Source organism: Ursus americanus, chromosome 20, assembly GCF_024610735.1.
Source record: "Ursus americanus isolate L20-20 chromosome 20, mUrsAme1.1.p, whole genome shotgun sequence".
Classification (NCBI taxonomy): Eukaryota; Metazoa; Chordata; class Mammalia; order Carnivora; family Ursidae; genus Ursus; species Ursus americanus.
Genome location: NC_142146.1, coordinates 7,230,088 through 7,254,398, shown reverse-complemented (window position 1 = coordinate 7,254,398; position 24,311 = coordinate 7,230,088). Strand labels below are relative to the sequence as shown.

General features: G+C 48.0%; 1 protein-coding gene across 2 annotated transcripts in view; it reads left to right on the top strand.

The window, feature by feature from the left end:
- Nucleotides 1-453: 453 nt before the first annotated feature.
- Nucleotides 454-24,311, top strand: part of DCLK3 (doublecortin like kinase 3) — a 46,818-nt gene continuing 22,960 nt past the window's right edge. Inside the window, exons 1-2 of one of the 2 annotated variants that reach the window (XM_087870079.1) lie at nt 454-718; nt 21,455-23,250. In XM_087870079.1, coding sequence (XP_087726205.1) covers nt 652-718; nt 21,455-23,250 — 1,863 coding nt within the window. In that variant the 5' untranslated portion in view covers nt 454-651. The remainder of the gene's footprint in view (nt 719-21,454; nt 23,251-24,311) is intronic. The other variant, XM_045798276.2, reaches the window with a different exon arrangement.

Genomic DNA, 24,311 nt, shown 5'->3' with positions numbered 1-24,311 from the left:
AGGTCTCTGAATCTAGGGGGCCACAGTATGTAGGTGGCTGCGGGACCTGGGCTCAGCGTGCTAGAGTAGTGGGAATGGGGTGGGATGGAGGAAGTGGTGCGGGAAGTGTGGACTCGGAACTGCCAGGAGGAGCAAGGGCTGTGGGGTTCCAGAGGCTGTCTTTGGTTTGCCACCTACAGAGAACGTGGGCGAGGCTCACGTTCAAAGCCGGATCCCGCTTGGCTCCAGGGCGCGCAGGGCGGGGAAAGAGTGCGGGAAGCTGGACCGGGCGGGGAGGGGAGGGCGGGACCGCCCAGGGGTCCCCGAGGGCCACCTCTCGGCACTAGCTGGCGGAGTAGGGGTGTGGGCGCCGGTTCCCCTCCCGCCCCGCCCCGCCCCGCCTCCAGGGCCCAGAGCTGCGCGCACGCTGGGCCAGCGCGGCGAGCGAAGCTGCGGCGCCGCGCGGTTGCTAAGCCCGGCGCCCCCGGAGACGTTCCCGGTGGCTGTCGCAGGGCGCGGCGCGGGGCGGGCGGCGGGAGGGAGCGGAGAGAAGGCGGGCGCGGGCGGGTGGCTACTCGGTCGCGCCCCGCCTCCCCGCTCCAGCTCGGCCGTCGAGCAGCGAGCCCGCGCTGCCACCGCCGCGCCCCGGGCACCGGAGCCCGCCACCCCGCCATGCCCGCCGCCGCGCCCACTCCGCACCCGCCGCCGCCCCCGGCCCGGCCTGCGCCGCCCGCCCCGGGTAAGTGCCGCGCGCCCGGGCCCCAGCTGGTCGGGGATGCAGAGACCCCGCTCCGTGCGGGGTGGGGCCGCCGTGCCAGCCCCGCGGGGGTGCCCCAAGCGCTGTGTGTGTGTGTGTGTGTGTGTGTGTATGTGTGTGTGTGTGTGTGTGTGTGTGTGTGTGCGCGCGCGCGCGCGCGTCTACACCCGCTGGAACTCGCTTGCTCAGGGATAGGGGCATAATGCTGTCCGCAACTGGTTTCCTCTCCGTTGCCAGCTAGAGGGGCCTTCCCGGGAAACGCGTGGGTGTCCTTCGAGGTGCGGTGGGGCTGTGGAAGAGTGCAGGCGCCCCACAGGCACCTGACGTTTATTGAGCATCTCAGTGTGTCAAGTGCTTTGCTGTAGTTGACCACCCTCCATCCTTTTCGCAACCTGTAAGGAAGGTGGAATTACCCTCTTTTCTCAGAACCCTTGACTTGCCCGACCGAGGTCATATGTGTTGGTAGTGGTAGAGCTGGGATTTGAACCCGAGCTAAAAGAAAGGAAATTCCTTAGAACTAGGTAAGGAAACACACAGAAGAACTAAAGACCATCAGGATGAAGACCACCCGCAAAGCTTTTGGGAATTAACAGGAAAAAAAAATGAGTTCGTGAAATCTCCCATCACTTAATTTCAAATCTAAGACCGCATTTACACTGCCTTCTACGTCTGGCTCTGGGGGCGAGGTGTTGGGAGGTGGAGAGAAGACTGCGCCAGGGCTGGGCAGAGGCGGCTGGGGACACCTTCTCGAGGATCCGCCTGCTGGGAGTTGGGGGTGGGGGGGTGAGGAGAGGTTGTGGAGGGAACTCAGTTGTTATTCATCTCCAGTGTTAGTCATCTCTTCACCTCACTCCTCCCCGTGGATTCCATTTCCTTCCTTTACTCCGTGTTTTGTCTAAGACGACAGTGGTCAAATGGAAGCTGGTCCTCCTGCCATCTCTGGGTTTTACGAAGCGTCTTGGCATTAGATGGTCCTGTGCTTCAGTGACTGTGTTAGGCACTGTGAGGTCAGTCTGGGTTACTGCCTGGAGAGGTGGTCTGGTGGGCTGGTGCTGAGCTGACAAACACCATCACAACCAATAAGGCATCTAGAGGAAGAGGTTGCCAAGTACTGGGCTTTTCCTTACGGGGCAAGGGAGCAAGAAGCAAGGGCTGCGGGAAATAAAAAAGGAAAGGCGTGTTGGGGTTGCCTGGCAGCCCAACTTCGGAAAAGCATTTCAACTTAATATTTGAATTGCTTTGGGGGTGGATAGAATGCTTCACTGGAGAAGAAAGGAGAAGAGAAAACGATGGCTGAAAGATGCTCTGTAACTCACTTCATTTAGGTTAAAAAGGTCTTTGAGTTGTGTTCTTTGATGGTGAGCTAAAAAAGTGTGGGAAGGGAGAGTCTCCACATGAGAACCCCACGAAGCCCTCAGAATAACAGAGATGAAGTCTTAGTTTATGGTGGCCAGGCTGTGGGCAAAGCTTGGAGAGAGAAATGCCGGACCGTCAAACTTCAGCGCTAGGTTCATTGTCTGTGGTACCCACGGTTTCCCCACCTTTTCCTTTGGTGGCCTCCCGCTAAAGTCTAAATTTGGCCCTTCTGGTGGTGAAGCAGAGCCCCTTTTGAAGATGCATATGTGGGGCAGTTCTTTGGAAAGGATGTTTTGTTAACTGCCTGGTAATGTAGGTCAGTAGAGGGAAATGCAGGGAGAGTGAAAAAGTGGGGTAGAAGACATTCGTACTGGTGATCAGGGAGTGGAGTTCCATCCCCAGATGCTGCGGCTTCCTGGTGACCTGGAGACCAGTCACTAAACGTCCCTGGGAATGTCAGTGGCTTCAACTTTCTTTATTTAATAATAGTTGTCGAGCCGACCTCAGAGGTTGTTTGATGATCAAAGGGGAAATATTTTCATTGACCCATCAGACAATTACTGAGCAAGTCCATAAAATCAGTACCCAGGGACAACGGGCAGTCTTTCAGGGACGGTGGTGTGTATGGAGGCTTTGTGGTGTAGGCAGTAAGTGATGGGATAGAGAGAATCAGTTCAGTGGTTGTACGAGGGGACAGGAAGGTCTTCAGAGATGCTTGGGTTGGTCTGGAAGGCTAAGCATTTACAGAACTTGGCAAATGGCAGGGTGCCTTGTAGTGTGTAGTTATGGGGGTTAGAGCTCTTGAGTTCATCGGGACTGCCACCAAATCACTCCAAAGCTGTGTGGTCCTCAGCAGGGTACGCAACTACTCTGAGCCTCCGTTACCTCATTGCTAAAATGGGCATGATCAAATTATTCTGGGGATTTAGTGATGTAAGGTGCTTAACAGATATTATTGCAAATGGAAAGTATTATATTAAAGTTACTTTTTAGGCTGAAGAGATTCTATTTGGGTGCCTTGGGCCAGTGCTTCTCAAATATTCTTAGGCATATGACTCATCTAGGGATCTTGCTAAAATGCAGATTCTGATCCAGAAGGTTAGGGTGGGCCCTGAGATTCTGTTTTTCTCACCAGCCCCTACGTTCTGTAAGTGTTACTTGTTTGGAGACCACACTTCGAGTACTAGGCCCTAGGCCCCTCTTAGGACTGAGGAGCACTGTGCTTGAGGAGGTAATGGGGGAGGGTTGGGCCTCCTGAGCAGATCTGGTCTGTTGCTGGGGAAGAGACAGGTCAGACTTGTTCCCTGCAGGGGTGATGGATCTAACTTCCCTCAAGTGCCTGAGACCAGCCCTCTGGAGGAAGCTCTTCCTGGACAAATGGCCAAATGGTGCCTACTATCCCCGCATGCTTGTCTAGATGAGGAAGCCGCTGACCTTGTCACAGTGTGGTTGGGGGTAGGGTGGGGACAGGCATGTGAACGTGTGATTTTTACATGGTAAGACAAGCATTCTGTACAGTCTATGGGTAATGGTGATGGGGATCAGATGGGAGGAAGAAGGAGGAAGACTTCCCGCTGGTAGTTATATCTGACCTGGGTTTTGAAGGATGTATCACAGTGGTGGGCTGGGGGAGGAGAGCAGAACAGTAAGGGGGCTGGCATTCTAGGATTAAGGAACAGCATATGCAAAGGTAGGATGTCATGAGACAACTTGGTATGTTCAGGTCAATGAACTAAGCTGTTTGGAGCATGAGAACGATGAGAAGGGCTTAAGCAGGGAGACTGAGCTCCATTCCCGAGAATGTGTTAGTCAGAATGGGCTCAGCTCTGCTGCAGTAACAAATCAACTAAGCCATCCTCATAGCTGAACCCAACCAAGGTTACCCGTCACTCACACTCTGTGTCCCTCCAGGCCAGCAGAGGGCCAAGTTGGCAGAGCTTTGCCCACCTTGCAGACACACCATTTGGAAAAATGTGGCGTCTGTAGTCACCAGTGTAGGAGATCATGGGAGAATTGCTCTTTGACTCCTCTGTGCTTCGCTCTGGAACTGATGCCTTGCTGCTTGTGACCACAGCCCGTTGGTCAGACCTCACTGTGAGGGGGCTGGGAAAGGGTGGGGGGTGGCGTGTGTGGATGGAAAGTTCAAAGAACACCACTGTCTCTCCCACATAGGCCTTGTTATGGACCTTAAGCCTCATCCTGAAAGGCAGAGCTTCTCAAATGGGAGTAACATGTGAATGCTTTTAAAAGAAACAAAATGTTGTAGATTCCTAGTGGCGGCTTAAATTATTTTTATTATAATGCGTTCAGAGATGTAGTAGCATGAAATAGGTCTATGCTCTATGCTTGGGGCTTGCCTATGACTATAAAACCAAAACAAATATATATGTAAAATATCAACATGGCTACAAGTCAAGAAATTTAAATTACCTGGATGAATTTAGTGTGATGGATGAAGTTATTTTCACTACAATGAAATCACTGTTTCTGATTCTAAAAACAACTGTTCAGGTCTTGTGAATTTGGTGTGCTATGTGCGTGTCACCTGGGTTGCCTGATGGCTCACTTCTCATTAGTTCTCTATGTTAAGTCTGATTTGTTACTTTATTGGCCCATGCCAGTTAAAATATTTCTGGTCTCCAAGTGTATCATAAATGCATGAATATACTCCGTGAAACGATGTGGCAGAACTTGGCCATCGCATGGTTGTCACATGATCCAGAATATGTTTCTGTTGATTTTCTATGGATCGTCTTTAAAAAGATTATCATGGAAATGGACGCACCCAGGTAAACAAACATAATTTGAGAGAACTTGCAAATCCTCTAGAACGTGCTGAGGATCCTCGGGAATTTGAGAAGCAGGTGGAAAAACCCCTGGAGTGTTTCATGAAGAAGACAGGTGACCAGCTGTATGGCTCAGAGACATCGCTTGCCCAGGCGTGGGATAGGGAGGAAGGCCAGAGACAGGGGGTTCAGGTCCCATGTGCCGAGGGTAGGCACCGAGGCAGTAAGTAGTTAAGGGAACGGAGAGGAGGTGCCAGATTTGAGAGAGATTTGGGAGGTGGAATCCGTAGGACTCAGAGATTGGCTGTGGGAGGTAAGGGGAGGGATGAGGAGTCAGAGATGGCCCATCGCCATGGGGTTGGAGTGGCTGACGGTGCCACTGACCAGGGAGGCCCACCCAAGTCCACGGGAAGCACAGAAGAGCTCCAGGCCAGAGCTGGGCTACCCACATTCGTCATCCCGTCTTTCCTGACTGACTTGAGGTTTCCCAAACTGATTTCTGAGGAACTGCAGCGTCTTGCAGTGTCTGTGTTTTCCTCTCCAGGACTTTTCATTGCTCATTTGGATGATATGATTGGCTTTGTTAGCCTGTGTGTTGTGCCTGCTGCTCTGGACCCACCGGAGCAGGTTCTCTGTGGCCTAATTAGGCACATACTTTGTGTCTTCTCCATGTTTCGAGAAAGTGAAAAATATTTGAGAAAATCACGGATGATTCTGAGAGAGAAGCTGTCATACCGTATAAAGTGAGATTCGTTATCTGCCTTCAGTGTTGAAGAGCACCAAGTCTGGTGTTTTTGGACAGAGATACTCAAAATTCTCCGAGGAGAGAACAGCCATGGCACAGGTTCAATGATCTCCAGGTAATTACGTAACAAGGAATCTGGACACTCTGCCCTCTGGGGAAGCTGAGGGCAGAGAACTTGAGGGCACCCGGACAGACACACAAATAAAATGTTGCAAGCTGAAAGCACATCTCTGTGGTGGCCAGAGTGAGATCTTGTATTAATTAAAGTTATCAGCACGAAATAATTTAAAGTGTAACCTGGTGTTTCCTGTTTGCATGAATTATTAACCTAACCTACCCCGATGGCCACCCCAGGAGCAAGCCACCAGAAACGGCTTCCATTCTGCGTGCTCCCACTCACCACCAACTGCTACTCATCTCTTGGCCTCGGCACAGCCATCACCTTCGAGGCCGAGCTTCTGACGTCCTCCAGGGGACCCACAGCCCAACCGCATCTCTTTGGAACTTGGGACAAATGGTCAGTAAGCAAGTGCTGACCGGTCACCCCCAGAGACCGCACGCTATGGGAGGACAGGCACTGTGTCTTTTCATCTTGGAATCCCCCCAGACTAGTGGAGCATTGCTCCTAAGGGCTGGTTCCACACCCATGAACTAGTCCAGGGCACATTTGAGAGCCACCGTTAGGCCTCAGGGCTGTTCAGAAGAGTAGCTGTCTTGGCCACAGTGGCCTGGTTTTTGGAATGTCTCTTCGGGGAATGTGTTGGGTGGAGCTGGTTGTTCAATCTAGTTCAGATGCTGTGTTGATTTTAGATCGGTGTAACCAGAATCCTTGGGTCTCTCCGTCTGTGGCAGACAGTTTGTGCTCCCCTAATGTCCATGTGCTCCCCTTCTTTAGCAGAAGCTAACTATCAGCCCTGGCCTTACCTCCTGTTCTTATGGTTCCCCTGCAGTCCACTGCAACCCTATTTGAGGGCTTTTTCTGGCTGTAGGGGAATGGCTCGGCCATTCTTGAAGAAAGCCAGGAGTGCTGGGGAGTTAATGCCCCTGGAAGCCGCCCTCAACCCCTCATGGAGGGGAATGGGTGGATAAATATCATAGTTACCTTGTCCCTCTGGTGAGACAACCCTTGGGCATGTTTTACCCATTCTCCAAGAAGGTTCCTCTCTGAGCTAAGCCCAGGTTGTCCATAGCAGCGACCAGCTCGCCCATGCTGCTGTAGATCCTCATTGCTTCACCCTCCTCCAGCACTTCCCGGGATCACCTCCCAACTCAACTCAAATCCTCACCCCAAGCTCTGCTTTTGGGAGGGTCCAACCCAAGACCCTTTTGGGTTGCCTGGAGCCGCTGGACTATGGGTGGAAGTGCTGTGTGTCCCATTCCCCTTGGAGGGTCGGAGATGGAGGAGGGCTGCTCAGTCCACATGGAATTCATATAGGCAAGAACTCTTATGGTAGCTACTGAGCTTGGCATGTATCAGTTGTGTCCCCTACCTACCTACCATGTGGCACCAACACTGTCCCTGTGGGGTGCCAACACCCGAAGTCAGTCCATCCTCCATTTTCCCATCCTGTACTGATGCCTGAAAGCTCGGGATCTTACACCTGTGACCTCCTTTAATGCTTCCAGTGTCCAAACTCGTTCTCCCTTCGGTGGTTTGATTAATATTAAAGTACAAATTATTTGTGTGTTTCTGTGGCTTTTAAGTCATCTGGAATACAAATTCATTTTACTTCCAGTTATTAACCAATTGTTTTAATATTGAATAAAAATGATTCTTACCTTCCTGATTAGTTTGTAATGATCTTATACATTAAATTCTCATGAGAAGTGGTATCTATTTTGGGGCTACAATTTTCTTTTTTCCTAAAATCCAGCTATTCTTGTGTAAGTACCAAGATCTTGCAATTGGAGCTCCATAATATATTTTACTATCTTCATTACTCGTTCTCATCTCTCTCCTGTCCTCCCTCAAAAATTGCATCAGTACTTAAATGGCATCAAACCTACAAATTACAGTTGGGAAGAACTGTTGTTGTTGTTGTTGTGTGTTTTTTTTTTTTTTTTTGAGAGAGAGAGGGAGGGAACATGCAAATGGGGTGGGGAGAGTAGGGAGAGGGAGAATCCCAAGCAGGCTTCATGCCCAGCATGGAGCCCGATGTGGGACTCGATCTCACTACCCTGAGATCATGATCTGAGCCGAAATCGTGAGTTGGACACTTAACCAACTGAGCCACCTAGGTGCCCTGGGAAGAACTGATATGTTTAATTGACTAAGACTTCACATTCTGGAATGTAAAATCATTTAAATTTGCTTGTCCATGTCTCTGACTGGCACTAGGCATCACTAGCCCCAACATCATAGTCTTCCCTTAGATGATTGATACTTGTTAGTAGTAGCATGTTTATATTGTGAGTCTGGATACAAAGATGATGTCAGTGACCTTCAGTGAGGCTAAAGACAGGCCTAGGATGTCAGCTGTTAATGTAGAGCAAAATAAAAGGACACCACAGCCCTGGTCAGGGGCTCACCTTGTGTTTGAGTCAAGAAAACCAAAAACATTGGCCATATTAATTTAAGAAGGAAAAGGAGACAGAAAGCAATTGAGTGCATTAGATTGAAGCTCCTTTTCCTTTTTGGAACTTGGAGTCAACTGATGACCAAGGGTTGCAGACCTTCCCAGGAATGTAATTTAAAGGAAGCTCCTGAGTAAAATTTTAAGTCTGCTGTGTGCTGGCTTTTGAACCTTGGAGTGCTTTCTCTTTAAATCCATTAGTATTAATTTAGAATTCAAAGGAGTTGATCATTTTCTACAAGAATGGCATAGCTGAAGATGTCTTATTGGTTTTCAAGATGGTATTTTCCAGACATGTCCCATGGTGTAAAAGGGAAACAGGAGTCCACACTCACATTAAGGAGAAATAAAGAACAAATGAAAAAAATCTGAGAACCAGTTGAAAGACCCCCGGGGTTCCCATGTTCCCAGGAACATTTGTTAGTTATTTGCTTTTTTTCCCAGTTGCTTTGTCTATATTACAAAGCAAAGACAGCAGAGGCTGCCTGGTTCTCTTTTTTAGCTTGCTTTCTGCATCATGAGTACAAAGTAGGTGTCTTTGTGAAGCTGTTTTCTTAGAAAGGAAAGTGGAGTGTTGGTGGAGAGGTGGAGAGGAGATGGGTAGGGAGACAGAGTGATATCTCTCTTTATCTTGCCCCCCCCCCGACCCGCATGTTTGCTTGGTCATAAACAGGATGTGTGGGCTTTTAAGTAGTCTTAAGTGAGGATTTTAACAAAGAAAAAAACATACACGATGGGTTTTTATTCTATCGGGAGGAGGGAGTGGAGTTTTAAATACCTGCCCATCCCAGGGGGAAAAAAAGAGGGAAATACATTCTCTGTGCTGCCTTGAATAACGGTCAAAAATTCTCAGCAGTTTCTGGCTAGCCGGCTGCCTCGATCTGGAGGCTGGCATTGTGCTTTCTTAACCTGCAATTAACTACCATCCGCTCAAAATTCAACCAGTAACAGTCATATCCTTTGTGCTTTTTAAGGAATTCTTTCTTAAAGGTTCTTACAGTTCTTTCCCCACCCTTGAAAATACCAGTTTTTAGTGTAAAAGTTACAAATTAGATATTGGGAAATCACTGATGATCACCACACACTGTTCTTTCATTCACTCACATTTATTTACTGAGGGTCTCCCAGGCCACCCACCCTAGGCACAGTAATTTTATTAAGTTTAAATTGAAATTGCAAACAGCCCCATGTAGCCGGTGGCTATTGTATTAGCCAGTACAGAGCTGGAGGGCTGGGAGACAGGGGTTAGAGCATCAGGTAAATATTGTAACACCAGTAGTGGTAAGCTGGGAGGGAAGCAGCCACAGGGTTGGTGAGTGAGGGGGATGGAACGGTTGAGGGTCTTCATGGAAGGCCTCTTGGAGAAATGATATTAGATGATCGATTGCAGACCACATCAAAGGTAAGAAGGATGGTGTGTGTGACAGCAATACTTTGAAGACACTCTAAGCATCTCTGGGTAATTAATTACCTTTTGTTTTTAATGAAACATGAAAGATGGGTTGGCTTCTACGAATGAATTTGGAAAAAACATGTTACAAAACACTCAGTGCTCATTCTTATTTTGAGATTTAAAGGCCTTTCATAATTTTAGGCAATGGTGTGGGTTCATGTTCCCTAGAAGCAGAGCCTGAGCTTGGGATCCTTGTGTATATGATTTTGAGGGGAGAGCTGTCAAGAGAAGGGAGTTAGGGAGGACAAGGGGAGCAGGGGACACAGCTAAACAAGGATGTGGTCTCCGCTGGAGACAACCTCAGCTCAAAACCATGGGAGTTCTGGAGCATGCACTGCACACAGAGCTGGGCCCCCCTAGGTGAGGGACTGGTCTTTGGTACCCTTCCCTGTCCCCATCAGTCACTGACTATGGGCTGCACTTTCGAAGGTGGATGAGGGTGTGTAACCTCCTGGGTGGAGGTCCCAGTCAACAGAAGGTAATTCTGAAAACTAGAGTAGTGGTGGCCCTTTTACAGCCAACGTTTGTAAGAACTGGTAGGTGGGGTCCACCTCCTGGTAGGGGGATCGTGTTGGGCCTCTGCGTCCATGACTGTGCTGGCCCTATAGAATGTGGATGACTGAGTAGCTTTAGATAGATTTGGGGGCAGAAACAGATGGAAGGTGTAGGATTGCTTTGGTCATTGTGTAACTTCCTGATAATTGTGGACACAACTGATAGGTTGTTGTCATTAACATGATTATGGATCTGTTGGGTTCTTTCATGCAACACCTGTTTATTGCCAGCCTACCACCTGCCTGGCATTAGGTCTGTGTGCTTGGAATCTTGCCAAGCAAGGTCCATTTATTTAGTAGACATCATCCTTGCCAATGATATATTTTTGGCAAATGTCAAAAGAGTGCATTGCAAGGGATCCTGAAGAAGCTTAACTGCAGAAACTGCCAAGGTTTACTCCTATCAAGGTTCTGAAGGCACCAATCTTTGATAAAAGTAATGCTCTCAAAAGACCTACATGCAACAGTTGGGCTCTTTGAAGGAACTGTACACATTTCTGCCCACTGGGTTTGGTTTCTTTCTTTTTTTTCTATTTTAAGATTTATTTATTTATTTTAGAGAGAGAGTGACAGAGTGTGTGCCTGTGCACTCACAGGAGCGTGAGAGGAGCAGAGGAAGAGAATCTCAGGCAGACTCCCTGCTGAGCGCGGAGCCCCCATGACCCCGAAATCATGACCTGAGCCAAAGTCAAGAGTCAGATGCCCAACTGACTGAGCCACCCAGGCGCCCCCGAGGTTGGCTTCTTAGCAGAGGAGCTGGCTTGCCTTGGTGCCACTGTTGTCAGTGTGATTTAACCATGAGGTACTGAGTGTTTACATATGCAGGTGACCTTATGCCTGTCATCTTGTTACAGTCTTCGTGGCCATCTTGGGAGGCCAGACCGGTGGTGGCCATGCAGGCCCCCATGGCAGCGAGGACCACTGGGTACTCTGCCAGCAGGGATGAAGGCAAGGTCCCTCTTGGTTCTGGCTCTCAGAGTGGGTACTGGGCCCACTGCCAGAGCTTTATGGTGCCTGTTGCAGCCCAGGGTCTTGGCACATTGACTTCCCTACTTTAGGTTAGAGGAAAACCAAACCCAGTTTGAGCTCCTTAAAGGAAGAAAAGTTTGTACTTTAATCTGCTTTACCCCGACATCACTCTGTTCAGAATCTTAATACACTTTGGGGAGTTGTGTTTTTAGATCATCCTGTCTACGGGAATATCAGGGAAAAGCTCACTTGTTTATTGCCAGCTGCAGGAACACTGTGTGACTTTATTTTGCCCAGTTGGGATGCTGGCTGCCTTAACAATTAGGGCAGAGCTAAACTGAGGCTGCTTTGCTTAGGTCCTGTTGATGAGTTGGCATCCTGCTCTGTTTCCTCTCGTTGGTCCCATGAGCTTTGCTTTGTTCCACGGTTACAAATGACACCCCTAAATTTTTCTGAGGCCATTGATTGTTTTTGTTGTTGCTAATTGGCTGTGTGGCCTTGGGCCCATTGCATATCCTCTCTTGTCTATGTTTGTATCTAAAAATTGAGGGTGTTGGGTTACTGGCCTTTTGGTTCTAACATACACAGAGTTTCACCCACACAGTCTCTACTCCCACACATCCTCCTTAGGATTCCCTTTGCATCCTCCTTAGAATGGATCCAAGGCATTACTTTTGCTTACAAAGGATGCGTATTTCAACATAAGCAATTTCTGAGAATTTTTACCAGTACACACGATCAATCGTGTAATGACCGTGTCTTCAATATTTATGGAAAGTTATTCCTCCGTCTGATGTACCCAAACCGCAGATAAAGAGCACAGTGGAGCAACTCAGGTTATTTCTTCCTGAGGGAACTTTGGTAATACGTATCTTTCATGAAATCCATCCATTTTATTAAGTTGTGTTCTTTATTGGCATAAAATAATTCATAGTATTCCCTTATCATTATTTTGTGTAAAAGGCCCCAGTACTTTTCCAAATATGTTGTTGTTCCTGAATATGAGGGAAAACTGTGTATTTTTTTGAAACATTTTCTTTTAAGTTGCTTTACTTGCTTGCTATTTAATTATATGTTGTACATGGTGGTTGTCTTATCAAGAGGTCAACCTCATTTAAAGAGTGCTTTTTAAGGAATCCACGGGCTCTTTGCCTCCTTTGGCCTGTATAATAATGCTTAGTGGAGGTGTCCACTGGCCCCACAGATAAGCAGCTGATTAACCAGGGGTCAGAGTCTGCAGGGCCAGGCACTTTCAGATGGTTCAAATGTTCCCAGTGTCTCCACACCAATCTGAGATCCATCCAAACCAAAGCATGAAGATGCAGAAATGGGACAGATGTGCTGTTTTTCTAGAAAAAAGAAGATGGGAGTTTGCTTGTAGAATTCTTTTTGCTGCTTCCCCTATAGAAATGGACTATGGTGTAGCTCTAGCCAGCCCAGTGTGTAGATATTGTTACGACACAGGCCATTGGAGACTGGTGGTCTGAGGAAGGCCCTCGGGTGTGATTACCAGCCAGAAAAAGGAAAATATGAGGTCTTGGAGGCATCAAGTCAGCTGGAGACTGTACTTTCTCCTTCCAAAGACCTCCCTGAACAGCACTGAGAAAAGCAAAATTCAGCCCAAATCAAGTTTCTTGGGCCACAGCAGACAATTGGGAATAAAAATTCAGGTCATAGAAAACAACAGCCCAGCCTGGGAGCCACGCCCTTTTGGAATTTTACTGAGTGAGAGGTGACACCCTAAGGATGAGATCGTGGGTGAGTCGGGGTGTGTTGGGAGGAAACAGTAAATGCAGGGGTGAGACAGAAAGATAAGCTGTCCCCAGGGGAAGCTTCCGTCAAAGCAACCCAACATTGGATGTCGCAAAGAGGCACAACATGAGCGGAAGCGCCGCATCTGGTGAGTCTCAGCAAACCCAGAGCTGAAGGGGAAAAGAGGAGCATAAAAGCTTCATGTGATGAAATCACTGGAAAGCAGGAGAAGGGTTCATCTGGAGGAAAACCTGTTGGAGAGAAATGGTTATTCTCGTGGTCCCTGGAATGTCTGAGGCCTCACCAGCCCAGGGAGCAAATGAGGCCACGTTAATATTAATGCCCGGCTTGGAGTTCCAGTGGCCTCACTTGCCTACATGGGACCTCAGCCAGGGTCCTCCGAGGCCCCAGAACAGGATGTCACCTGTGCTCAGGTACACTGCGGCTCCTATTCTTTCTCCAGAGGTTAAGTCACTCCTCACCCCTCCACCCCTGCTGTCAATGTGTCCCCAAGGCCCCACATTGCCTTCATCTGCTGTGCTGGGGAAGGTGGGGCGGCTATCTTTGCTTACTCTTGTACCTTTTCACTTGGGTCCCAGAGCCTCACACAGGCTTTTGAAACCCAACTACTTTAGGGTCCCTCATTGATCCTATGTTCCAAGGATCAGGAGAGCAGGTTGCAGATGCCATTCCACTGCCTCTTTTGTCACTGTCTCTTATCTTCTTACTTCCTCCCAGGTATCTGGGGCCTGTGCACGAAACACCCCCTTCTCCCTTCACTCACTCCCTCGCCTGCCTGTTCGGCAGCCGGTGCACGAAGATTCCAGAGAAATAAACCCACCCCTGGGCCAGAGCCACCCCTGGATCCCACATTGGATTTGATTGGGTCATGCTGCCATGCTTTCAGGATTAATCAAAGGGATATGCACTAGCGCAAGGACTTAGTGATCTCCCCCGTCATGGTCTGAGTATTTTGCTTCCGCTTGCCACTTTGGTGATGTGAGAGGTAGTTTGCAGCAGTGCTTCTTAAACTTCCATATGCATCAGACCACCTGGGCATTTTGTTAAATTGCAGAATCTGATCCTGTAGGTCTGGGGTGAGGCCTGAAAATCTACATTTCCAACAAGCTCCCCGGTGAGGGCCGGGACCACTCTGGGTCGTCAAAGTGGTCATTCCCTCCTTCACTTCTGTTTGCTGTACTTAAGTGAAATCTCAGGCAAGGAAATTCTGATGGGACTTTCTGTTGCACTGCACCAGTGATGTCATGTTTTAATGACATACCATATGTTCCTTACACATATCATGAAAATAAAGGTGCTGTGGGTTGTAATACTACTTTAAGGAGTTGGTTTATGGGCCACTTTGAAATTGCTTATAGGTGACTGGCACTCCCAGAAGGATGCACTGGAACTTGTCTCTGTATCTGTGTTTCTCAAGGTGTGGTCCATGAGCCAACAACACAGGCATCACTTGGGACCTTGTTAGAGATGCAGAATCTCAGGACCGATCCTAGACCTTGACTGGCTGAATTAGTTCCTGTACGTGAACGCAGTCCCCAGGTGGTGTGTGTGCACACTAACACGTGAGAAGTCCTACCCTGTGGAACACAGTACATCGGGGATGGGAGCTGCTGGCTTAGCCAGTTTAGTTGGACGCCAAAGGAGGCACATTAGTGACAGTGGGGAAAAGTTCCTCCCTTGGTCATCAGTTCTCTTTGTCGTGGGGTGTCCTGAGATGTTTGGGGAGAGCAGAAAATGCTTTCTGGCTTGCATGGAGCATGAAGGTTCTTCAGACAAAATAAAACCAGCAGAAGGGGAGATGAGAAGTGTGATGTGGTGATGGGGTGGGTCGTAGTGCGTGCAGGACGAGATCAGGGGATCAGGGTGCGGGGAAATGCAAGGGTGGGAGGAGGAGTACTACCGAGGGGGTTGGGAGGAGCTTTGGAAGTGAGGAGATAGGTAAGCTTGTTCACTTTAAAACCCTCTTCTAACTAACTCATCACAACTCCAAAGTAGCTGGGAGAGTAAAGTTCTTTTTTGGGGGGGGGTTTAAACAACAGAAATTTGTTTTCTCCTGGTTATGGAGGCTTGAAGTCTGAAATCCGATGCTGGCAGGGATGGTTCCTTCTGAGGACCGTGGGGGAAGGAGCCGGTGTAGGCCTCTCTTCTTGGCTTATGGATGACCATCTTCATGTTCACTTGGCATTCTCCCTGTATGATTGTCTGTGTCCAAACTTAACCTCCTTATAAGGATACCAGTCTTGTTGGATTACAGCCTATCTCAGGGATATCATTTGAACATGACTGCCTCTGTGAAAACCTTATCAAAATCATGTCACACTATGAAAGACTGGGGGTTAGGACTTCAGATGAATTCAAGGGTGGGGGGACACAATTCCACCCATAACAAGGTTGTATAAGCAACTATTAGTTTTGCCTGGTCAGTATCCAGTGTGCTTTCTTCTTTTTCTTCATTGATTTTTTTTTGTTAATTAAGTACAGTTGACACACAATGTTACATTAGTTTTGTATGTACAACATAGTGATTCCACAAATCTGTATGCTATGCTGTGCTTACCACAAGTGTAGCTCCCATCTGTCACCGTACATTGCTATGACAATATCATTGACTATATTCCCTGTGTTGTATCTTTCATGCCTATGACTTATTCATTCCATAGCTGGAAGCCTGTGCCTCCCCCTCTCTCCCCCATTTTGCCCATCCCCTCAACCCCTCCCCTCTGGCAACCACGAGTTTGTTCTCTGTATTAATGGGTCTGATTCTGCTTTTTGTTTGTTTGTTTAGCAAATTCCATCTTTAAATCAGTGAGTAGTTTAGGAAAAAAGTATCAGGCATCTGTTAGGTGGGCTATAACAAGGATTGGCAAATATCTTTCACTCAGAGACCATACAAGGTTCTTGTGCCAATAAGCTGGGAGGCACATAGGAAAATTGGCATGAATAGGTCAGCAGATTATAAGACAATCCAGACCAGGGGCACCTCTGAGATGAGAGTTGGAAAAGGTCTTTTTAATTACTCTGTTTCTGATGTCTCGGTTGATGTGCTGTTGGTAATAAAGATTAAGTAGTGACAGCATTAATTAGAGACTGAAGTGTCATCAGCAATGATGGCCGATAAATAGCATGGCAGGTTCATCTTATTACCTAACCTTTATTAATTTCTCTGGCTTTGATCAATACGGACGTTGGCCAGGCTTGCAAGTTACGGAACGGTAGCATTTTTGAGGCTTAGTGACTTGGAGGCTGCATTCCAATTTTTTATTCGTTTAGAAAACCCTCCTTGGGATGTTTGCATAATCAAATGTAAGTTCACAAATGTTTCTCCTGCCTCATAATCTGCATATGAACAAAATGAGTGTGTTCCCAAACAGCCCCTGGAAAAAGCCCAGGACAAATGATTACTCAGTGAAAGGGAAAATGATTCCAGCTGGTCCTTCTTCATCTTCTACAGAAGAATGGAAGGGAACAGTTTCTCAGCACTGTGTCCTGGGGCCACACGTGATCAATCTGGTGAAACCACTCAGAAATATGAGGTCAATAAAAAGGAAAGTATTTTAGGAGGAGCTTCCCTGCCAGGAAAGGGGGTTATACACCACTAGATGCATTGACTTCTTTCTAGTCATTTTTTGTTGTTGTATTGCTTATTACCAGATGTTTTGAAACACCAATTTCTGTTTCTTTAATACTCATAATTTATAAATACTTAAAAAATGACTGTGTATTACTTATGCCTGATAGTGATTTGGTGTGATTCTCCCATTTCTTTTTCTCATGTGTCATTATAGCTCTCAAGGAACCAAGGTGAGAATTCCAAAGTTAGTGCTGACCTCAGACACAGTTTTTCTTTGTTAGACATGTGGATTAGGATTTAAAAATGACTAGGAAGAGGTACACTCTTTTTGTTCTGATTTAAAAAGACAAGTAAAAGATTAATTTTAGCAGAATAGTTTCTGTTTTTAAAAATCTTGATCCTAAAGTCAATGATTAGCAGCCTAAAGAAAGTGTTATTAAATGATCAAGCAGGAACCTGGATTAATGTGACTTCCCATCATTGTGGTAGCCTGGTCAGCATGGTAAGGTGTAGACCTGACCCTTGTAGAATCAGGTTATGCTAGCTCATCTGAATTGTGGAAGCAGATGCGAGACGGGATTGCCAGGGGCCAAAGCCATTAGAGGCAATAAGAGCAAAATGCCCGTGTGGTTACTGGCTCACACCAGTCAGAGAGTCCTAAGATCAGTGAGCAGGAATTTCATTTAGCCTCCCAGGATTGCTGTACGCTTCAATTTGCTGGAATGTTCCTCTTATTATCCTGTTCTTACTGGTTTCCTATTTCAATCACTACATGGATGACAAATTCACTTGCTGAGTCACATTTAACGTTGTTTTCTCTTTGCTCTTGAGATGTACAATGGATTTGGGGGAAATCCCAGGTTACAAGACCTGTTTTCTTTCAGAGAGGGAAGAAAACAAGGACACGCTGGGCACCTTCAGTGTGAGTGAGGTATCATGGTTGGCAGATGTGGAGACTGAGGTGCAGAGAGATTCTATAACTCTCCCAAGGTCACATGGCTAGGAAGAGTCTGGTAGAACTGGGATTTAAGTGAGATCTCTGACCCTGTGTTTGGTATTCTTTGCATGCCTCTAAAATGAAGCTATTGCAAACTCTGAAGAAATGCTCTCCCTTGCCTGTATCAGTCCCTCTTTATAAACACTGCTTTGGCAGATTTCCTTGTAGCGAATGGATGTCTGTGATTGTGCTTTCTTCTACCTCTCTTATTTAATCTCTTTATGAGGTCTGGGGTGTGATGTCTACCAGAGCTGAAAGGAGTAACACTCAGTCGTCTACAAGGAGAGCTGGCAGACTGAGACTTGGTACTCATGTTGGATGTTAGTGCTGGGAACTGGTTCCCCAAATCTGTGGTGCCTAGTATCATTAATAGTGAGATGTACTGAGGGGTAGACCAGATGTTCGGCAGCCAAGTGTCACTATCTGGTCTCAAGCATTCACATGAAGTGTTGGCTTAAGGAATGCACAGAGCTTCAGAGGAGGGAGCTGACTGTGAAAGTGAGGTCAGGGAAGGTTTGGCGGTGGTCTTACAAGATGGTGAGACTTGGGTGGGTGTAAGGAGTGAGGGGGGTGTAGGGTCAGGATGGGTAGAGGCACTGGATTATGGAGGGCCTTACATATCAAGCGGAGTAGTTTCAGTTTGGTCCCCAAGAAGGTAATAAGGAGTCATTGTAGGTTCTTGAGCAGAGGAGTGGCTCAGTGAAAGCAGTGTCTATTCTGCTGTGTGTGTGTTTTGGAGGGAGGGTTAGATTGACTCTGGGGAGAAACCCTATAAATATTTGTATTTAGGGTGTATGAGGCAAAAGCAGCAGTATTGTCAAGTCAAGACCAATTTATGTTGCCGTAGAAACTTAGAAAAACAGAGTGTTACAACAGCATCTTTTTTCTGTGTCACTTTCTGGGAAGCTGCAGGCTTGATGACCGAGGACTGGGAATTAGGGTGTTTAATTTTCACTATCTGTACCTTCTTTAACTATTTATGGTTAATGTAGGGACAGAGTAGGGGTTATTAACCTAGATCATTTTAGGTTGAGCCACATGAAATTTCCATTTTTTGCAGGTCAAAATGGAAGTACTGGCAATTTCACATAGTTCCATTTAATCAATTTTGTAAATTGTTGGCAATAAGTAGACAAAGGCTGGTCTTTGGCTTTCTGGTTGGCTTGATGTGGGTAGATACCAGGACACCGCTGCTTATAATTAGCCTAAATGCACCACTGTGCTGTTGTCCTCAGGAGGTGAGGCTGTTGCTGGAGACTGAGACCCAAAGGTTTGCTATATTCCTTCTCTCCCTAATTACAGACCAGGCACTCAGAGTCTCCTGATTTGATTCTCTCATCTTTAAAGAAGAAAACTTTGCTCTGGACTAAGGATTTTTAAGAGGGGAGGAGGGCTTGCACTTTGAGGTTGTGTTTTCCCAGCACTCCCTAGAAGCTTGATGCAGCCAGAACCTGGTTATGTTGGGGACATGAGGGACTGAGTTCTCACTCTTGCTCCCAGACACCAGAGGTTTTGAATGAGTCTGTGATTGCCTGGGCGGTGGACTGAGCATGCCTGATGGTGGTGGAGCAGAGCTGCTCTGTCTTCATGTCCTTTGTGTCTGTGTCCTGGGATTGGGGGCCACTCTTATGGAGCCTCTGTTGGGTTCAGGGATGGGGTGTTCCAAGTTTACTCCCCTCACCACTAGGAATCAGGGCCGGATCTGAGGTAAGGTCTGTTGAATCTGGCTGGGCACTGCCACCTCCAGAGAGCATGCCCCCTCCCCCACCCCAACTCTGGGTACCACGGGACCAAGTCATGGATCACCATAACCAAACTTCCTAGTTTCACTGGGACCCTGAGGTCACAGGTCCCATCACAACTCACCTCACTGACATCCTTGGTCACCATTCAATGTGTGAGTACTACCAGTGTCTGTCCTGTTCCATGAGGACTCTTATATGGTTCCCTGACATCCCATGCTGGACCCTTCTCTGGGACCCTCCTGAACCCCCTTCCATGCTAAACTCTTCCTGCATCCCTAATACATTCATCAAATGCTCCCTTGTCTTTCTGGTTCATCCCTGAAAATCCCTCTCCTTTCCCTTCCCTGGAAGAGAGAATTCTTTTCCATTGAGTTAGCCTGACAAATATGTATAGTAAGTCCTACTCTGTGAGAAGCACCACAAGGAAAACAAATGCCAACACTAGTCCCCTTGCACACACACATTTGAGGGTCATCTTCCTTGGTATCCTTCCTGAATTTTCCCCATGAGGAAACACAGACTAGTGTTACTGCTGGAGATCTTTCAACTCTTTTGGACAAAAATGGAGGCAGATTACAGAGATTATGAGAAGAAAAGGAATAACAGATGTCCATAAATAGTTGAACTGTAAATGTGAGTGTTGGGCTCATAAATTTATGGCATGTGAGATCAGTACCAGACAGTTGTCATCTAATCTGACACCTGTGTCTAGATGGAAATCATCTCAGAACAGATTGTATGTTATAATTAAAAAACAAAAAACATTCTGTGTAAATATGCTGGGCCAAATTGCGCATCCTGGCACAACAGGGGTTCTTGCTACGATTCAAATGCACATAAAAATAATGATCTTTAATCTCCTTTTAAAGGAAGCATAAACAGCAGATTCCAACATATAGGGTAGGATAGATGGATCCTGTGGGGTAACGTAAGTAATCCACAGCCCACCCTCATGGTGTAACTCAGTGACACATTCTGTCATTTTCCTCTTTCCTGACCTGGATGAAATGGAAATTGAACCACTTTTGCCTCAACTGCTTTATTCTGGCTGGGAACAGCTGATCAGGAAATACATCTTGTTTTATTCAATTACGCAGTTTATTAGGAAATACATTGAGAATGAGCTCATTTTCATTATTAAAGCTCTGAACATTAATATATAACCTTTGTTTCTTTCTTTCCTTTTTTTTTAATATCAGGAAGAAAAACCATTTAGAGAAGAAAGTTTCTATACCTACACTGAAATGTCTTTCAACTTTTCTTTTCTTTCCCTCCCTCCCTCCTTCCCTCCTGCCCTCCCTCCCTCCCTTCCATTTCATTCTTGCATCCCTAAGAAATACCAACCATGTCAGGCTGGTCCATGAATTCTTGTGATGCCAAGTGAATTCTGCCTTACCAATATAATATATCACTCCCAAAATAATTATCATACAAAAGAGATATTGAGACTAAAAGGACAGTATTAATAATTAGCAATTACTGTACCCTTACTGTGTGTCAAACATTCCTTTAACTGAACTTAATTATTTTCCCATTTGCTCTTCACGAAAACGCTGGAAGGAGGGTGTTCTCATTCCTACTTCCTATATGAAAAAACAGACACATGAGTAATTTGCCCACATTCACTCAAGTAGTCAGTGGCCATGCCAGGATTCAAATCCAGATCTGTCTCAGAGTCTGTGGTCATCACCTCTTCACATTTTCACCTCGAATAAGTTGAAAGTCAAGCTGAGAAAACTCTTCTTGGCAAAGAGGTGGGTGAGATTTGAGTTCTTTAAGGTTCCAGAATGTTCTGACCTCCTGTTGGTATTTCCTGGGCAATGAAGCTTAGACCTTTTATCTCGGTTGTATATCCCTGAAAGACAGCTCACTTTAGGGTAGCAGAAGTTGTGTTCCCAGGGTCAGGCTTTGCCTAGTGAGAACTCCCAAGGTGTGGCACATACTGGGGGCTCCTGGGAGGCTCGGAGGAGCCACTCAGGTCCAACCAAGACTAGTTCTGCTTTCCTGATCTCTTATAGGGGAGACTGGGGATTAGACCCAAAGGGCACATGCTCCGAGATTTCAAGCAGATCCCCAAAGATCATAGTCCTATAAAACCGTAATAGAATCAGTGACCTTTAGTAAAGTTTTAGTGAAGGCCAAAGGGCTCTTTGAACCCATCACGACTGACACCGTGTTGTCATTTTCCTCTTGCAGGACATCGAGGCCTGTGTGACCATTCTCTAAAATCTTTAAGCTCGAGAATCACAGAGCGGAAGCTGCAGGGGACATGGCTGCCTGCTGGCCGAGGGAATCTGGAGAAACCACTCCTGGGGCCACGTGGCTCCGCGGTGCCCGTGTTCAACCCTCAGAACGGCCTTCACTCCGTGCATGCTGACAGTAGTACGCTGAAGCCCAGGGTGGTGACCGTGGTGAAGCTGGGTGGACACCCCCTCCGGAAGATCACTCTGCTCCTCAACAGACGGTCCGTGCAGAGCTTCGAGCAGCTCTTGGCGGACATCTCCGAGGCCCTGGGCTTTCCCAGATGGAAGAACGATCGCGTGAGAAAACTCTTTAACCTCAAGGGCAGGGAGATCAGGAGTGTCTCCGATTTCTTCCGGGAAGGGGATGCTTTCATAGCCATGGGCAAAGAACCGTTGACGCTGAAGAACATTCAGGTAGCTATAGAAGAACTGTACCCCAGCAAAGCGCGGGCCCTGACACTGACCCAGCACAGCCGAGCCCCTTCTCCGAGGCTGAGAAGCAGGCTTTATAGCAGGGCCCTGAGAGGGGGGCACCACTGTGGGGAGACTGAGACTGCCAAGAGCTGTGGTGAGGCTGCCCGATCCAAGGCGGCTATCAGACATCAGGGAAAGGCCCCCGTGGAGCCGGAGCTGGGGGACAGGGCCAGGCCCCAGAAGAAGTGGGTCGGGGGGAAGTGGGAGCCTGAGCCCAGCAGCAGGCCACCCAAGGAAGCCACTCTGGAGAGACCTGCCAGTGGAGAGAAGCACCTGGGTGTGGAGATCGAAAAGACCTCGGGTGAGATCATCCGATGTGAGAAGTGCAAGAGAGAGAGGGAGCTCCAGCAGGGCCTGCAGAGGGAGCGGCTGTCCCTGGGGACCAGCGAGCTGGACTTGGGGAAGTGCCACAGGTACGAGGCAGCGGAGAAGCTGGTGAGGACCAGGAGCTGCAGACGGTCCCCTGAGGCCCACCCTGCATCTGGGGAGGAAGGGTGGAAGGGCGAGAGCCACAGGAGCAGCCCCAGGAACCCCACTCAGGAGCTGAGGAGGCCCGGGAAAAACCCGGACAAGAAGGAGGACAGAGACCCTGAAAGTCATGAAGGTCATGCTCAGGCAGCTACCAGGGCCAAGAGGGAGCTTGGGGAAGCCCAGCCGGTCAGAGAGGAGGGGCTGCGGGACGTGAGGAGGGAGGCCAGGAGCGCCTGCAGGAACAGGCCCGAGGCGCCTCCCGGTACCCGCGGGGGTGAGCAGGACGCGGACTGGGAGAAGCAGCCCTGTACGCCTGCGTCAGGGGCCAGAAAGCCAGCCGCTCGAGGGGAGAGGGAGTCTAGGGGCAGCCGGAAGCGGCGGCCTGTGGGGCTCCTGGCGACCGATGTGCACAAGCACTACGAGATGGGCCGCGTGCTCGGGGATGGCAACTTCGCCGTGGTCAAGGAGTGCCGGCACCGCGAGACCCGGCAGGCCTACGCCATGAAGATCATCGACAAGTCCAAGCTCAAGGGTAAGGAGGACATGGTGGACAGCGAGATCCTGATCATTCAGAGCCTCTCCCACCCTAACATCGTGAAGCTGCACGAGGTGTACGAGACGGAGGCAGAAATTTACCTGATCATGGAGTACGTGCAGGGCGGGGACCTCTTCGATGCCATCATCGAGAGCGTGAAGTTCGCGGAGCGCGACGCCGCCCTCATGCTCATGGACTTGTGCAGGGCGCTGGTGCACCTGCACGACAAGAGCATCGTCCACCGGGACCTCAAGCCGGAAAACCTGCTGGTAAGCCCTGACCTCCTGATGGTCGGGAAGTCCATCTCCTACGCTGTTATCTCCACATTCTGGAGCGCTGCCTTGATGTTATTTTAACATTCTTGCGCCAGTATTTAAAACTCTGGTTTCCTGAGATGCGTTGATGTTGATGAAATTATTGAAAAAGCAGCCTTCCAATTTAAATAAAATGGGAAATGTTTCCTTGTTCCTGGGAGAAAAATGCTTCCACCTTGACAGTGACTTGCACAGCCTCTGGCCTCGGTGTCAGCAACAGCTTCTCCCGTGGGCTTTGTGTCACCCTCCCACTGAAACTCCCCCCTCGCCTTTATTTTTTTAAGGTTTTATTTTTTTATTTGACAGAGACGGTGAGAGACAGGGAACACAAGCAGGGGGAGTGGGAGAGGGAGAAGCAGGTTTCCCCGCTGAGCAAGGAACCCATCGCGGGTCTCCATCCCAGGACTCCGGATCGTGACCGGAACTGACGGCAGAGGCGAGCCCTGGTGGACCATCTTTAAATAGCAGTTAGATGAAGGAATGAATTCAGACCATAGCATGCTGCATGCCAAACTGCATGTACTCCGTCAGTGGTGGCTACCATCATTATTATTCCTTTAGAAATGACTCTGATGTTAAGGTGGATATCATGAGCAGGCAGATAGAGCAGCAGCGAATGGGGACAATGATCTCCATAAGCCACATTTTTGTTTTTTTCTTTTTGGCAGGTCTTTAGTCTGTTTTCTTAAATTTCATGCCTGTAGACCCAGCCTGGGTACATCACTCCACGATGCATTCATCTGTCTGTAAACTGTTCCCACAAGCCAACAGAAATAACAAGTAAATCAAACTAATTATCTGGTGATATGAGGTCTATGTTGACCACTAAGTTGAGCAACCTTGTTTCTGACCAAATTTATAGAATCGAAGAGACAGTTTGACTGGTTTTCCTGAGAGGTCTGAATTATCTTCGGGTGTCTCCCTTTGAAAAAATTTCATTTCTGCATTAGCTGAGTGTTCTCATCCTTTCTTCAGTGGCTTTTTTGATTGTTTCTGTCTTTGGGTCCAAGTCCAAG